Raw genomic sequence first — 18,419 nt, 5'->3', positions numbered from 1 at the left:
ATACGACACTGCCTATTAAGTTACAAGCACTAGTACCTTGTGGTAAAAAATGGGCTACTTGTAATATGAACATTTTTAATAGAGAAGTTCCAAGAAACAGGACATCACCAGGGCCACAATGTCATTGTGGTTTACACTTCCCATGAACTCTTTCCAATAAACATTTCATTTAAATTTAGTAAAGCAGTTAATAAAGCCATAAAATTTAATTACTAGTTAAGGGAAAAATATGACTTCACTTTGGTGAACATGTGAAAAATGAATCAACTTCTTTCTCAGTTAACCCAGGATTATACAGGCAATAAAGCATGATTATGGATTTAACATGTTAATTCCCAGTAGATTTAATAGCAGTGCTGTGAAATACATGACCAATCACTAACCCATCTGACAAGCCTTCAGACAGCACTAATCAAGATTAAATCACTTGGCCCACATGTGGATGCAATATATCTTTCGAGACAAAATGACCATAATTTTTCATGATAGAGGTAGTATACATCCCTGGTGATAGGATAAGAAGCAGAGAAGAAAAAAGTGAGGAATGCAATTTGTGATCTCAATCTGACACCTCACTTTAGAAGCTATTTTTGAAGAAAATAACCTTTACCTTATTTTCATAATTTTAAGATCTCCAGGGTTTATTGCTGGTGGAATGATTCATGCTTTACCTGTAACTTGGGGCATAAAGCAAAGCATCCACATCCTTAAAATATTTTGCCTTTCCAAAAATAGATCACTGGCAGAGTCAGCCCTTTGTAGCTTTGCTCTTACATATTTCAGCAACTCTTCAGGTTTCATCACTGTGATTTCAACTTTTAAGAAACAGAATCCTAAATAACACCATAGTTCCTTTCTCATGAATCATACTGCCTGGTAACCATAAACGAAAAGCATTGTGTTCTTTTGATTACCTGAAGATTACGAACAAGGGTCTGAGAACCATGGGCTTTGGGCCAAATCTGGCCCACTACCTGTTTTGTAAATAAAGTTTTATTAGTATTCAGCCAAACCCTTTCCCTTATGTATCATCTCTGGCCATTTTCATGCTACAACAGCAGAGGGGGAAAGTTGTGACAGAGAGTATATTTTCCCAAAGCTTAAAATATTTATTATCTGGCCCCTTACATAAACTTTTTGCTGATTCCTGGTTAAGAGTTTCATTTTTTGTTAATTCAAATTCAACTGAAACATGGATATTTTCAGGGTCTTCCACTTCTCCCATTTATATAGCCCATTTTGTTTCCCAATTGTGTAAAGTCTCACATCAAAACTTCTTCTCACTTCACATTTTAGTGATTAGAATTAAATATGGGGGCTTGTGCTCTAATACACAATAGATCCTCAAAAACATGAATTCATTGCCTCTCCACCAACATTTTGTTGTTCTTGCTGTTTTACAAGGAACCAGTACAGTGTGATGGTAAAGAACAGGGAACTGGCTCTATACTTGGGGTCAGAGTCCAGGAGATTAAACCAGCTAATATATTTAAAGGTTGATGTCACTGTTCCTGGCACATTGTCTATGTTCATTAATTGCTGTTTTCTTCCTCTTCCTTTCTTCCTCCATTATTACCCATGTTACCTAGGCACATTTCTTATGTCCTCTGTGCCTTGATATTTTTATCTATAAAATAGGAATTATGATAATAATAATATACCCACCTCATAGAGTTTTGGTAGGATTAAAAAAGGTAACACAAGCAATATGTTCAGAATAGTGCTGGGCACACGGTAAGCACTACACCAGTGTTGCTCACCATTATCACAATGATCTTCCTCCTCATCTTCATCACCTTCATTTCATTAAAGAGGTTAGTCATGTTGGAAAGGGTTAACCTATTACCCATCGGCTAACTAAAAAAAAAAAAAAAAAGGATTTACTTAGATAAGTATGAGGTATAGGATTGTAAAATCTAACCAGTCCTGTGTTTAAGTCAAGCTCTGTCACCTTTCATTTTTGGGGGTTGAGAGTCAAGCTCTTGCTCTGTCACGCAGGCTGGAGTGCAGTGGCATGCTCATGGCTCACTGCAGGCTTGACTTCCCAAGCTCAATCCTCCTCCCACCTCAGCCTCGATAGTAGCTGGGACTTACAGGCGTGTGCAGCCACACCCAGCTTGTTTTTGAAGTTTTTGTAGAGATGGGGTTTCTCCATGTTGCCCAGGCTAGTCTTGAACTCTTGGGCTCAAGTGATCCACCTACATTGGCCTCCCAAAGTCCTAGAATTACAGGTGTGAGCCACTGTGCCCAGCCCACTGTTTTTTGTTCTCTAATATTTCATTTAGCTTCTGTGAACCTGAGTTTTCACATTTGTGATATGAAGTAAACAATACAGATCTCATCAGTGAGTTGAAGAGTAAACCATCGAATATATTTAAAGGCTGATGTCACTGTTACTGGCACATTGTATAGGCTCATAGTTGCTGGTTTCTTCCTCTTCCCTGCATCTGTGTTCTTGAAGGTAGCCTAATTCTCCTGAATGTCTTGCATTTCCTGATTGTTCATGCTCTGAGCTCCAATCATGCTCATTACTTCACGATTTCACATTTGCCCTCCTCTTTTCTCTGCCTCTTTGTGATGGTAAATTTTAGTGTCACCTTGAATGGTCTAAGGGGTACCCAGATGGCTCATTTCTGGGTATGTCTGGCAGGGGCAGTGTTTCCAAAAGAAGAGATTAACATTTGACTTGATAGACTGAGTAAAGAAGATCTACCTCACCAATGTGAGCAGGCATCATCCAATCTGTTGAGGCTGGAACACAACAAAAAGGCAGAGAAAGGGAAAATTTTCTTCCCTTCTTGGCCTGGGACATCCATCATCCCTTGCCCTTGGCCATGGGATGTCCTGGTTCTTTGGCCTTTGGACTCAGACTTGCACCAGCACCCACTCCCCGATTCTCAGGCTTTTGGTTTGGGACAGGGAGTTATACCATCATCTCTGGTTGTCAGGCCTTTGAAGTTTCACTGAATTACACCACTGACTTTCCTGGGTTTCCCACTTGTAAATGGCATAATGTGGGACTTGTCAGCCTTCACAATTATATGAGCTAATTCACATAATAAATTTCCTCTTATATATCCATGTATATCCTACTGATTTTTCTTATCTGGAGAATTCTGATGAATACACTCAATTAATACACTTAATTTGTGGTGGGTTAATTCTTGTGTTCAGACCAACCTGTGTTTTCTCATATGGTAAACCTTTAATAATGACAATAGTAATAATAGCTTGCTTATACTCTTTCTTGTTCTGTCTCCTCTCCCCCACATATAAATGTATGTATGTATGTGTGTGTGTGTATATATATACACACATACATATATATATACACATACATATATATATACACACACATACATACATACATATATATATACCACTATGTGCCAGGCAGTGTTTTAAGAATTTTTAAAGAATTTTACACTCTATTGAACCCTCATAACCACCCTTTGGGTCAGACACTTTTGTTATCTCCATTCTATAGATGAGGAAATTGAGCAATGGAGATTCTAAAACTTGACCAAGGTCATATAGTTAATAAGCACAAAGTAAGGATTTAACTCCAGGCAGTCTATCCCTGGATTCTGTGCTTTTAGCCACTATGCTATTCTGCTTCTCTAAATGCTTTACAAAATCTTAATGGACTTCATAAACATACTCTACCAATGCATTTCTGCCTTCGTATATGCATTCATGTGTGTTTCATGTATGGAATAGTCCATCTGTTTTTAACACATATAATGTAAAAGTTATATGGTATATATATATTTTTTCTAAAAGGAAACTCATTCAAGTAGTAATAAATAAGGAATACCTATTTAAATTTATTAATTAGATTCTATTTACACTACTGTCAACCTCAAATTTTTGTTTGACCTGAAATCTTATTTATTATAGTCACCATTGTCGGCTACTACATGATAACAAACTTGTATTTAAAAATTTTGGTAGAATAATAGTTTATGGCTGGCATTCAGTCCTAAAACTGTTATTTTAAGGAAGTGCTTCTCAAAATATTCTGCATATAAATCTCCAGGGGATAATATTAAAATTCAATTTCTGGTTTGCGTTGGGGCCCATGATTCTGAATTTTTATCAAGTAGCAAGAATCTTTTGATATAGTACACAAAGACTTTCATGTTAACCTGTAAGTGATTATCTATCTAAGGGCATCCTTTAGAATCTCCTTGGGCTTTACTTTGTCTGGGCACAGTTGATTGACTTTTAGGTTCTAACACAGAAGAGTGATTGAAATGAATCATGTTGGATTTCATGGCAAGGGTCCTTCTTGCATCACTATTTCCTCATGATGCCTCCTACAACCACTGATCCTATTCAATTCATATGCAAATTTTGTTCTGTATCTTTCATCATCAATTTTTCCAGTCAGCATTAACTAAGCACTTACTATGTGCTAGGCTGGTCCTTTTCTTGAAGAAGTTCTCATTCTTAAGGGAGGGATATGGGGAGAGTGAACTCAGACATATAAGATAAAAATGGCAAAATAAGTATTTTTGGTTTTACAGTAGAAGTTCGAGGGCACAGGCTGGGCATGGTGGCTCATGTCTGAAATCCTAACACTTTGGGAAGCCAAAGCAGGCAAATTGTTTGAGGCCAGGAGTTCAAGACCAGCCTGGCAACATGGCAAAGTCCCATCTTTACAAAAAGCACAAAAATTAGCCAGGTGTGGTGGCACATTCCTGTAGTTCCAGCTACTTTGGAGGCTGAGACAGGAGAATCACTTGAGTCCAGGAGGTCAAGGCTGCAGAGAGCCGTACTCACATCACTGCACTCTAGCCTGGATGACAGAATGAGACCCTGTCTCAAATAAAAAAGAAAGAAAGAAAAGGAAGTTTGAGGGTACAAAGAAAGTGATACAAAGAAACTTCTAACAGCTTGACAGTTGGGAAAATATAAAGTAAAACTTCAAAAAGATTGTGTCCCTTAAATGGATTCTAGAAAGTTTCTCTAAACAACAGAAGAACAAAGACTTTGCAAGGTAAGAAGTTAGCATGAAGATGGGCAATGGCCTGACCTGATTCAGAAACTGACTTGCTACTGGTATTGTTGAATTTTAAATTAAAAAGAAAAAAAGCAAAGAATCTGCTACAGTAGAGACTGGGAAAGTATTGAAGGGTTAATCAGGGTAGTGGTTGATCACTGCCTTGCATTTATGCACCTATTCTTCTGAATTATAAGTATATATAAACAAGTATATAGGCATAATCCTCATATCTCAAAATATGATTTTATGTAATATTTAATATACAAAATAATATTTATAACATACTTGTTTGTTATGAAGCCTCTTATAAAAATATATCTGTCAACCCACTATGCAGCTTTATACTTTGAACATTACTGAAACTGTTGAAGCTGTGTTCAGATACTTTCTAGTTTACTTTAATAAACCATATGCCAATGAGACAAAACTGCACGTGACAGCATTTCTATATAATGTTCTAAAATTTTACATTGGAGCACTTAATAATGTGACAAAATTTCTTATCAGTCCTTAGTTGTAAAATACGTCCAGTAGCTCAATAGTCACTTTGATGTGACTAACAATTAAATCAAAAATCGAACATTTATAGCATATTCAAAATGGAAAGAAATCTAGAGATCCTCTAGCAGAGTGTTTCTAAGTCCAAATTGTATTACAGGCCAGTAAACCACTTAAAATCCACTGTAGACCTCAATAATGTGACAAAAAAGTCCAGATGAGTATGAAAGATGAGCCCAGTGAAAGCCACTGGCATGGAGAATGGTGAGGAAGGCTCAGATGCAAGGCAGTAGCATTGTTTTACAGAACATCAGATCAGTGGTTCAAAAAGGGACTGAACAAATTACATTTAACTGAGGTGAGAACTGAATTGCAGAGAAGTTAGCTTATCCAATATCATACAGTTCAACAATACCAAACCAATTAGAGAAAATATGTTTATTGAACAACAACATGGAGGACACTGGAGTAAGTGTTGTGATAGACATGCATTTTGTCTAAGACAAGGAAGTTATAATCTATTTTATTGATAAGAGATGATGTGTGCAGATAATGGTGTGTTCCTGTGCATGATATATATGTATGTATGTCTGTGTTTGTGTGTTTGTCTACCAGGACAAATGGATGGAGGAATGGATTGAAGCTAAAGGATTCTCTGTGCAACAGGGAACCAATGAAGAATTTTAGGCAGGGAAATTACATAAATAAATGTGTAATACTACAATGACAGAGCCGGGCGTGGTGGCTCACACCTGTAATCCCAGCACTTTGGGAGGCCGAGGCGGGTGGATCACAAGGTCAGGAGATCGAGACCATCCTGGCTAACACAGTGAAACCCCGTCTCTACTAAACATGCAAAAATTAGCCAGGCATGGTGGAGGGCGCCTGTAGTCCCAGCTACTCAGGAGGCTGAGGCAGGAGAATGGCGTGAACCTGGGAGGGGGAGCTTGCAGTGAGCCGAGATTGAGCCACTGCACTCCAGCCTGGGTGACAGAGCGAGAATCCATCTCAAAAAAAAAAAAAAATTAGAATGACAGTAGCAGTGTGGATTATTACCTGGAGAAAGAGAGCCCAGAGTCAGGAAAAGAAGTTAGGAGGATACTGTAAGTGTTCCACTGTGCACAGGTGGAAAGCCTTCTCTAAGATGTATCTGTGGGGACTGATAAATTCTCATTAGTTAAAAGATGCAAAATGGAAAGCTATAAGTATTAATAATTCATTCATTTTTATATTAACTCCTGACAATGACTTTAAAGTATCTTCAGACATCTCATTTCTCTTTACCTGCTTTTTATTAGACAGATAAAATATACCTCAAGGAGTATCACTCCAAAGAGCACTAGGGAGTCAAGGACAGAGATAAAAACTGGCCCTGGACCTCCAAGGTTTCAGCTGACTCACATGCCATAGAAGATATTGTGTGAACTGAGCCATGTGTATTGAAAATCAGTCACCTGCCTACTCCCAGCTGGCTGAGATGAACCCATTGGCATCAAAAGGACAATTCAGGGTGAACTTGGGAAAGAGGAATTGGTTTTTATTGTTATAAATTAATAGAAGTGACCCTTTGGCACCTCATCCTGTACGATTATGTTAGTATTCTGGATTTTGAATGAAAAAGTGCTCTCAGTAGCAGAGAGGACTAGGTGTTTAAGGGTTGTAAGTATTTCTGAGTTAGATTTGAAAAACTCGGTCAACCACAATAAGCTATAAAAACGCAAAGCATGGGCAGTTAGAACTACAGTTTTACTCTCAGCTCTGTTGCTTGTTGTAATACAATCTCTTTGAAACGCATTTTCCTTGTTGAGAAGATGAGCATAATTAAACCAACCTTACTCACTTTTTTAATAGTAAAATGACATAAGTGTTTGTGAATGTGTTCACCAGAGGATGTGAAAGATAGATAAATACAAATGGCAACAACAACTAAAAAGTAGGTAGTACCAGGTTGTGGTTTAAGATCATTTACTCAAGTTGGGGCCATGTAGGTTTGAGTTCAAACCACAACATTTACTAGCTTTCCTCACTGATAAAATGTGGCTTAAAGTACTGCCTCATAGAATTTGTATGTGTGAATGTGTATATCACAAATAGTAAACTTTCAATATTTGTTATTGTTACTGTGTTATCATTAAATATATATTCCCATCCATGAAATGCTGTTTCCATATTTAAAGGTATGACATTTTTGATTCATTAGAAAATTTATTTGACTCTTTAATGAGTCTTGACATCTTTGAGATAGACTGGAATTTAGAAAACATCCAGTCAAATTTTTCACATTATTGGAATCCAGCCAAGTATGAACACTTCTAGGGATGAGAATTCCTTTTCTGTATTGGCCTCTTTCCCACTCTTAAAGGAACCATATGACTAGTCTAATAGGAAAGGCTTTCTTTGATTAAGCAGAATCACCTTCCTGAAACTTTATCCTTAAAAGAAGCCAGATTTGCTCTCCAAATTATTTAGAAAAATACACTTTCCTAGAGAACAATCATTTGTGTATTTGGAGACATTGATATGTCTACTTTGCTTTTCTCTGCCAAGAGAAATTCTCTACATCTTTGAATGCAGCCTAGCATTATTGGCTCATAAGTATACTTTTGACTACAATAACAGTTTTACTTTCTTTTTTATAAACTGCTGCTAAATTGTGGTGTTCTGAACTACTATAAATGATTTCCTGTTTTTTCTAATTTCAGGGCTTTGCATATATTTCCATGAGTTTCTACCATGAAGGGTTTAGCTAATGGTTGATAGTAGAAAACTCACCTAATTTGATAAGAGGTTACATACCAAAAAAAGGAAATATGGCAATGTTTACAACTAAATTTACTGGAACACATATATTTCTGTTACATGGGTTGTCTAAGATTTCTTTAGAAAACATGTCTTTATTCTTTTTCAAAAGTTAAGAAAGTAAATAAAATACTGTTTAAATATAACAAATTTGAATTTTGAGTCCTGTGCTAACTTTAGGTGCTTTGTGACTGCTGTAGACTCAGCTGGTTTTATGCCTGTTTAAAACTTGGCATCAACTTCCCTTCTCAGTGTATCTCTCAGCATTTTCCAGCTACACTAGAAGTGCAGTTCTAGAAAATTTCATTTTTCTTCCTTTTCTTCAAGTCTCTCCTTTTTCTTGATAGCCCTTGCCACTAAATTCACCTGGTAAACTCCTACTCACCCTTTAGGACCATACCCATATATGACTTCCGAAAAGTCTTCAGAAACTTCCCCAAGACAATTATTACTCCCTCTTCATTCTCTAACAGACTTCCACTGTGCCAATTCCCAGTGCCTTGCTTGATTGAAAGTGAATAAAATCCTGATTTAATAAAGGAGGCATACAGGAAATGTACTGACACAATACTTAAGGAGGTTTAAAATAATACAACCACATAAAAGATAGAATGACAGCTCGGGTTCTAGAAGATCCACGTCCTACTTCCAAGACTCTCTTTACCTGACTTGTCTCACTTTACTCTGTTAGGTTTCTCCTGTCTTACCTCAAACTGACTTTCTCATATTGAGAAATACAGCTCTTGATAGTACTAGGTTGATGCAAAAGTAATTTTTGTTGTTACTTTTAATGGCAAAAACTGCAGTTACTTTTGCATCAGCTTAATATCTAAACTTTAAATTTCTCACCATGTGCTAACAGGGAAAAAGAATGACCCTTTTCCTCAGGACCAGTTTGAGAAATACCAGGGAAATACTATATTGTGTGGCCAGAGGGGCAAAATACTGATTAGTTTGGCTTAAGTAGCCACCATCATTGAGCCATGGTACTATAGATGGAGAATCAGAGTTATCTAAAAGAAAAAAAATGGCATCTAATAAAGGCATCTGGATGTCAGGGCATGTGGAGGTGTAGTTTTTAAGAGAGGGTGATCGTAAAAGGTGTGCCAAATATTCCATAAATGCTCATTTTTACCATTTATTTACATCTGTTTTGCTAACTAGGCTGTGAAATACTTTAAGGCGATGCCCATACCTTAAGACAGTGACCCTGCCTTTATTTTCTAGGGACTAAAAATGCATTAGGTCTAAAACTTAATAGACCTCAGTAGATATTAATATTTTTTAAATAACTGATATGGTCTGGCTCTGTGTCCCCATCCAAATTTTGTCTTGAATTGTAATCCAAATTGTAGTTCCCACATGTTGGGGGAGGGACCTTGTGGGAGGTGAATAGATCATGGGGGCAGTGCCCCCATGCTGTTCTCATGATAGTGAGTGAATTCTCACGAGATCTGGTGGTTTTATAAGGGGCATTCCCCACCTTTGCTCTGCACTTCTCTCTCCTGCTGCCATGTGAAGAAGGATGTGTTTGCTTCCCCTTCCACCATGATTGTAATCTTCCTGAGGCCTCCCCAGGCATGCTGAATTGTGAGTCAATTAAACCTCTTTCCTTGATAAATTATCCAGTCTCAGGCAGTTCTTTATGGCAGAGTGAGAACAAACTAATACAATAAGACATGTGTTTAGTAACATATGAATAACTTGTGTTAGGAAACTTATGCTTTTATTGTTAGTATAATCTTCAGGGTGTTTGGAACTTTGAGCAGTCGATCTTTACAGTTAAATCTAGGAACAAAAAATAAAAAATAAGTCAAATATTTTAATAATTGATTTCATAAGAAAAAAAGTAGGGAGAAATATTTACATATATGACCAATTTAATGATTTGCATTTGTCTCCAAAGTCAACTTTGAATTTAATAACCAGGCTTTTACTTTCAGTTATAAAGTGATGTGATAAATCTTTTCAGTAATGTTTTTAGATTATATTCATACTCTTTGAATGTATGAATAACTAGCTTGGTGGCTAGTTTAGTAGGCTGATTTGACTTTTAAAACAATTTGCACCAATGTTTCTGATAGTATGTCTCTTTTGTATTCTTTCTTGACCCAGTGAATATTCTGAAGATTCAAATGCTGTTTTTGGTGGATTTGCCTCCTGCAGGAGGGTGCACACTCAGACCACTCATTTGTCTTATATCATCCAGATTGCCCAATTCATCACTGACATCCTCTGTGGTGTGTATATCTGAATAATGGCATTTGGTTTTTCTGTGCCTAACTGCTCTGGTTCTTCTAGCTCTAGGAAATGTAATTTCTTGCTTTATCTCCTGTTTACTTGGGGATCTGTGTTTCTGGAGCTGCTTCACCATGTGTAAACAAGAAGCCCCTTGTATCAGCTCCTGTTTCACCTCTGCCTAAGGATCACACTCTACTGATATCTCAACATAGTACAAAGCAGTCTAAAAATACCCAGGGTCAATGGAATAAAGAGGAGAGGCCCCTGTCAGGCTTGAAACAGTTTCCACATGGTAACTCTTCCTTGAAGAAATCTGAAACCCCACCAGTCTGTGATAAAAGTACCCAATTCAAATTCTGTGATAAAGTACCCAAGCTGGTACTTCCTGCTTGGGAAGTACCTTCACTTTTAGAAGGACACTTGGGTCTCTTCCCAGCAGTTGAAGAAAGCTTCACGTATTGGACTGTGGTTGAAGATGGCCTCCCACAGTCTGATTCATTGCCATGGGCATGCTTGTCTTTTGAGGGCTCACAGCATATATTCTGGGTGAAGTGTTCACTTCTGTGACTTCCTCTCAGAGAGAGATTACTTGATTCTCTGCTTACAGATCTCTTTCTAGATCCAACACACCAGGATTTGGATCTGTGAGTATTGGACCTTGATCGTCTTTGGATTCTTCTCCTGGAGCGTGACCCAATTTCTACAGATTGGGAGGGTTGTCTACACTTCATCCTCTTTTTTCTGAAAGAACTCAGTTTCCTTCTCTCTTAGGAGAAAAGGCATTTTCTGAAATGCAACTCCAAGAGGGGTCTCTCTCTCTGGATTTGCAACTTTTCAAGGATCTTTCTCTGGACAATCTTTGAAAGGTCTTTGGTGAAGAATCTGAGTATTTGTTATTGTCTTCTTCTTTTTTCTGAAAGTTTATCTTCTGGCCAAGGCTCAAATCCTTTCTTTCTCTTAAACTATATTTCTGTGGTTGCACCTGACTAGAAATTGCTGGGGTACTGAAGGTGTGTGCAGTTGTGTCACTTTCCCAGATCATGGACATGATCAGGAAACAACTTTATCCCTTCTGTCTTTTTCTCTTGAACTTTTTTTTTGCAATTCAGTAGGCCTGGGCACCTTTCCCTTGGAGTAGCCCACTTCTGGAGTATATTATTCATAGAAATGATGCTTTCGTGGTCACCTGATTCTGCTTTGTCTTTGATTCCACCATAGATTTTGCTTACTGTTTTATCACAGACTGGTGGGATTTCAGATTTCTTCAAGGAAGAGTTACCATGTGGAAACTGTTTCAAGCCTGACAGGGGCCTCTCCTCTTTATTCCATTGACCCTGGGTATTTTTAGACTGCTTTGTATTATGTTGAGATATCAGTAGAGTGTGATCCTTAGGCAGAGGTGAAACAGGAGCTGATACAAGGGGCTTCTTGTTTACACATGGTGAAGCAGCAGAGCATTGATAGATGGCTCGCTGGTCATAGGTCTCCCTGTTGTAAGGTGACTGAACAAAACTAATAAACTCATGTAGGAAATGGTGGGTGTGTTGTAAGAGATAAGGTTCCAGGAGGTGAATGAAGGACTCACTGTCCAAGTCATATTCTGTCATGTGATGGAGGATGGTGATTAGGATGTTCTTCACTGTGTAGCCATAATCTCCATAAACAGCTGTTAGTTCCCCTTTCAGCCAGGGAACAAGCCAGTGTAGGCAACCTGGGTTTCTTTTAAAATAATTAGCTGTAAAGTGCTTTTGAGGTTTGTAGCCTCGAATATGCGTCACCCAAATTCCAGAATAATACAGAGCTCTTCTGAAATTCATAACCACCTGATCTCTAAAGTAGCTCAGAGACATGGAGTTTGGTTGGAACTTCCCACTATCCCCAAACTCCCTCAGTAACTCATGGATAGTCCACTCTCTCAATGGCTTGATTTTCCTTTTGATATCCTCAAGGCTCAAAATTAGATGATTGTTTTGAGAATACCCCACATAGCTTTCCTCATCTGAGGGAGGAACTGCTGAGTCTTCTTTGTTACCACTCTCTGGCTTGGTGGGACAACACTGAGAAGGAAAGCACTGCATGCTAGAAGAAAGCATGGATTTCTTCCTTGATCTTGAATGTAAAGAGCCATTACCACTCTCGTTGGAACAGGTGTTCCAATCAGACTCATTCGGAGGACCCTCCAAACAATTAGGACACTCACACTCAGATGAGAGATCTAATGACATTGCTGTTATATTGGATTATATTTCACAGTTGAATACGAGAAAAATTGGCTCAAATCAATTCCTCACTTGCCATGAAAAATGTCTTTTAAAAGCACTCCATTCATGTTTTCATAATACATTTTATCTCCATGGAATAAATGCTAGAATAAAGTTAAGAAACAAACTATTCCTCAAATTAATAATAATGTGCTCATAAAACCCAATGTAGATAAGGCAATGGGGATACAGGCATAGATTTTCTTTTTCTCTCTTAAATTAGTTGTTTTAAACACTGAAAAGCAAATTAGAAATAAACATCAAAATTTAAGTACCATATTATTTGACTTAGCAATTCTAATTCTATAAATTTAATCTAGCTGTTGGAACCATATATATGTAACTTATATATATGTTTGTGTGTGTGTGTGTGTGTGTGTGTGTGTGTATGTTGACTTTGTTTTTGTAATAACAAGAAACTGAAAACAACTTAAATATCCATCAGTAGGGGACTTGTTAAATAAATGATATTTCATTCATAGTATTTAATATTATGCATCCATTCAAAACATGAAGCAAAGTACATGTTAATATAAGAAGATTGCTGAATACATTTTTTCTTTTTTCTTTCTTTTTTTTTTAAATTATACTTTAAGTTTTAGGGTACATGTGCACAATGTGCAGGTTTGTTACATATGTATACATGTGCCATGTTGGTGTGCTGCACCCATTAACTCATCATTTAGCATTAGGTATATCTCCTAATGTTATTACATTTTTAAATGAAAAAGTTTATATAGAAGTATGAAAGACTGTTATAAACTGTTAAACAGTAAGCATTAATTTCTGTTAGTATTGTGAACTCGAAACCTGAAAAACTTTTCTATTAGGAATAACAAAATAATGCTAGCTATAATAATTATGTATATATACACACACATATATGTGACTGTGTGTTTGAAAGTGTGTGTGTGTGTGTGCATGTATGTGTATGCTAAGTTGAGAGGAAATAAGCAAAATTGCCAGACATTAAAGAACCAGAGATAAATAGGAATCCAGAAAAGGAAGTGAGTTCTAATACCGCTAGTTACCCTTATCTGGTGTTCTTGAGCTTTAATTCTGATAGAACTGATAGTTGTAGATGATCAGAGACAAAGAATGGACTCTGCTGAAGGTTAAATATTTAATAGGAAACCCCTCTGTAAGTTTGTGTATCCAAATGTTTACAGCCTCACAAAAAGGCGAATTTGAAAAAAAAGCAATACCCCACAAAAGAGTCAACAAGAAATCTTAGAAGAGCTATAACTAGAAACAAGTAAGTGTGTTTGCAGACTAAATTTAAACAATCAGTTTTCTTAAAAATCTCAAGAGGATAATTTATTTTGAGTTCCATACTGATCCCAGGCAACTGGTATAGGCAAACCCAAATTTTCTCTGGAGGAATGCAGCTTAAACCCAGGTCTCATGACACATTTCCCATAAATTAGTTCACAATCAAAAATCACCACCAACAAAAGAAAATCGGTCATCATATGCATAAGTCCACAGAAATAACAGAGAGCAAATTTGGCACCTAAAAGAATTGCAAAATGATACACTGAATATGTTCAAACAAATAAAGGTGTTTTAAAAGTGTTATCAAAAAAGAGTGTATAAAACATGACAAAAGGGATTTGAAACATGACCAGATAGGATTTCAAGAAATAAAAATATAAATATTGAAATTTTAAAATGAATGGATGAAATAAACACAAAATAGACATAGATGAAGGGAGTTACCAGTGCATTAAGATGGAGATCTGAAAGAATGCATAGAATGCATCACAGAGAGAAAAAGAAATGGAAATTTGGAAGATAAAGACAACTTTTAAGTGAGACTGTTTAAGATGTTTAGGAAATAATAGAGAAAATGAAGGAAAAGTGATATTCAAACAGATCTATTTAACAACTTTCTGGAATGTGTAAAATATGTAAATCATCAGTTTCAGAATTATGATAAATTCCAAGTATAATAACTAAAAAGAAATCCCCTCTAAAATAGATCAAAGTAAAACTGTTGTACACCAAAGAAGAAGTGACTGCCCAGTTGTAATTATATAAATCAAACAAAAAAAGAATATATCTTCAAAGTACTGATTAAAGCAAACTTGTCATCCTAGAAATATATATCCAGTGAAAGTGCCTTTCATGGATTAGGTCAAAATTTGAATTTTGAGAGAAAGACATTTGTGAGAAACTAAACCCAAAAAAAGTTAAAGACTAACCAACCCTTTCTAAAAGAACATGTGAAAGATGTAGTTCAGAAGGAAAATTATACAAAAATGACTACAGAAGGAATTGATGAGATGAAATACAAAATGATAAACAAAAATGGTAAACATATGGATCAATCTAAGCAAGACATGTATAAAACAATATTATAAATGTCTATATTGTGGGATTAAAATGAAAATAAAGCTCTAAATATTAAAAAAATAAAAGTTGGAAGGTGAGTAATTGAACTCAAAACATTTTAAAGTTTTTGTTTTATTATGAAGAAAGCTTAAGATATGTATTAAATTTAGACAGTTAAATATGTACATTAAAATGTCTACAATAATCACTAAAAGAAATGGGCTACATTCAAACTTGTAATAAGGAGAGACAGTGGAATTAAAGCGGAAAACATCAATGAAATTCAATATAAAAATAAAATAAGCAAATCAAATAATGAATAAAATAGAATTTCATATGTAAATTTTAAAATAATAAATATAAAATTTAAATGGACATTCTTATGGGGCAAAACTATTTGTAAAGAAAGCAATGGAATTGACGAACCCTGAAATGAAGATAGTGTTTCCTACCAGGTGTTAGAGAGTGAGATAAATGCCATCAAGAAGAGACATGCAGAGGTCTTCAAAGGTGGTAGATGTGTTCTATTCCTTAGCCAAGGGGGTGGGTATTATGCATTGACTTTATTGTTACTATTTAAAACTTATATATGTTACACATCTTTTGTATTGTTTAATATTTAATTAAATTTTTAATTCAAGAAAGATATACACAGCATAAGTTTGGATATACAAAGAAAATTTCTGGACAGCTATACAAAAGATGCCAGTATAGATATAGGTGGTTGAATTTGATGTAAGGACAGGAAAACAAAGCTTACAAGTAGTTTCCAACTTATACTCACAATGTAATTTTTTAAACCATTCACATGTATTTTTTTCTAATTAAAAAACTAGCTAAAAATAAAATCATATATCACATAAAATCATCTTAAAATCTTAGTCTACACATTTTGAGCATTTTGGGCTGACATGTTTGATGAAAAATTGCTCATTTTTAATAGTCAATATTTTTCACTTAGTCTGACTTCTTGTTATCTTTGACATTTTTCCATGATGGAATCTAGTTTTTTATTTTTATTTTTATTTTTTGAGACAGAGTCTCACTCTTTCACCCAGGCTGGAGTGCAGTGGCGCCATCTTGGCTCACTGCATCCTCCATCTCCCAGGTTCAAGCAATTCTCCTGCCTCCACCTCCTGAGTAGCTGGGGTTATAGGCACCTGCCACCATGCCCCGCTAATTTTTGTATTTTTAGTAGAGACAGGGTTTCAGTATGTTGGCCAGGCTGGTCTCGAACTCCTGACCTCAAGTGATCTGCCTGCCTTAGCCTCCCAAAGTGCTGAGATTACAAGTGTGAGCCACTGCACCTGGAAAACTTCTAGTTTTTTTAACTCATGGAATAGTAGAGTTGGAAAGAACTTCAGAGATCATATTGTGTAGTAGTTTTCAAGACTTTTGAAGGCAAAGAACTCTTGTAATAAAATCATACTGTGCAACACATTAAACATTATTCAGTCCTATCTCTACCTCCCAACTTCCTCAGCACTGCCCACCTCACCCCATGCATGGTTCTCCAATATAGCTCCACTAAATTATTAGGGTCACCATGGAGTTTAGGTTTACAAAACTCTTGTCTACTTCACATTTAACTAGTGCAGAAATCTCTTATATAACCCCATGGCAGATTGTTACCTGGTTTCTGTTCCAATTCTTCCTCACAATTTTAGGTATTCTTAGACATGGTTCATTCTGTTTCACTGCAGCTTGGTCTAAGGATAAAGAAGTTTTTCCTTGCTGCTAGCTAAAATCTTTTGTTACATAACCCCAAATTATTAGCCCAAACTGTGTCCTGGTTCTAATTTCCCATTCTTCTCCCTAGCCACAGTAATCCCTTCCACGAAACTATGAGAGCCTCTCACATGTGAAGGCAGTTAGTTTATGGCCCCACACAACACAACCCTCTGACCCTAGCAACTGGGGTCTCTGTCCTGGCCTCCTCAGTTTGAAACTACCTTAGGACCTCTTCCATCTGTGCCCTTTCACAGAGGGGAGGAGCTCATGAAACCACAAGTTTAGGCTATCTGTACTCCCTCTTTCCCAAAGATGATCCTTCTGTTTTCTAGAACTCCTAAAGTTCTTGCCTAAACAGTCCTTCTAGGGCTTGCACTAACCTCATTCCAGGTCCATTCTCAAGGGCAGACCACATGGTCAACGTACACAAACCTAGACTAGAGGGGTGGACATGAGGTGAGTGGATGGAATTTGTGAATGGAGACTGGAGTGCAAAAGGCTACTTATGATGCTACATATAAAAGGGACAGGATGCAGATAATGAGGTTTTCCATTTGTACTTTTACCTCACCCCCCACGAATATTAAGAGCAAGCCTACTCTCAAAACTTTTAATTTTCCAATCTTTTCATTTCTACTGCCTTCAAGCTCATTTTTATGATAGCTAATCCAATTCCTGCTAATACTAGGTTGCCAGATTAAAAATAGCCTGTGTCTAGATCCCTCCAAGTTAAACAGTTTTAGTGAATTATTAACTTTTAAGCAAATACAGCCAAGCTGATTGCCTAACTTCCATCCCTTCTGTTGAGGTTTCAAGCCATCCTTTCCAGAGGTAATGCTTTCACCAAGTCTTCATTCACCTCGAAAGTAAAAATGACAGAAGTTACATTAGCAAATTTACCTCATGGAGGATTTGGACATATCCACAGTGATTTGAGCCTTAGCTTGCTGGATTAATTTGGTTGTAGTGGATCACCTCTGTTTTGTTTGCCTTAGAGACAGAATTTAGAACACAGGGCAAGTTCTGCTGTGGTCTAGGCAAAGAGAGAGCTCCAAGATTTCCATGAAGCTTGGCATATTTTGTTTCCCAGCACTGTCCCAAGTGCGTTTAAGACGCAATCCTGAATAAAATGGGATTCAAATCCATGACTTAGAGGTTGCCAGAACTCTTTGTTTTAGTAGACCAATCAGAGCCAATGTTCTAGCAAGTAGTCTGATTCAGAAGAGAGCAACAGTGCTTGGTGGAATATCACTTTTCTTGATGAATGAATTCTCCAAAGTAAAAGTTGCTGGTGTCCTATTAATATTTGGATTTAAATTATTTAATAAGAAAATTGTCACTTTCTATTTAAATGAAAGATATGAATAAACCTGTTAGCATTTTTGCGAGGTGGGTTAATCAACATCTTGGTTGTTTGTGTACCAAGATTTTGGACTCAAAATGATACAAATTTGTTGATTATTTTTTCAGGGCCTTTACTCATCCATGGCTAAATACCAGTTAATACAAAAAACACAATTGGAAGGTCACTCAAAATAGAACATTTT

General features: G+C 36.6%; 1 protein-coding gene and 1 long non-coding RNA gene across 2 annotated transcripts; both read right to left on the bottom strand.

The window, feature by feature from the left end:
* Window positions 1–1,273: 1,273 nt before the first annotated feature.
* LOC134756839 (uncharacterized) lies at window positions 1,274–17,839 on the bottom strand. The gene is made up of 4 exons (XR_010130134.1): window positions 17,773–17,839; window positions 6,563–6,656; window positions 1,761–1,857; window positions 1,274–1,627 (listed from the first exon to the last, which is right to left on the bottom strand). It is a non-coding gene; the product is annotated as an uncharacterized lncRNA (long non-coding RNA).
* LOC109023087 (E3 ubiquitin-protein ligase Topors-like) lies at window positions 10,237–12,928 on the bottom strand. The gene is given in 4 exon segments (XM_031014885.3): window positions 10,237–10,696; window positions 10,917–11,309; window positions 11,312–11,574; window positions 11,576–12,928. Coding segments are annotated over 4 exon segments (2,112 nt in total). The 5' UTR covers window positions 12,772–12,928; the 3' UTR covers window positions 10,237–10,436.
* Window positions 17,840–18,419: the final 580 nt, after the last annotated feature.

The sequence above is a fragment of the Gorilla gorilla genome, chromosome 13, assembly GCF_029281585.2.
Source record: "Gorilla gorilla gorilla isolate KB3781 chromosome 13, NHGRI_mGorGor1-v2.1_pri, whole genome shotgun sequence".
NCBI classification, from domain to species: Eukaryota; Metazoa; Chordata; class Mammalia; order Primates; family Hominidae; genus Gorilla; species Gorilla gorilla.
This window is presented reverse-complemented; position numbering and strand designations above follow the sequence as displayed.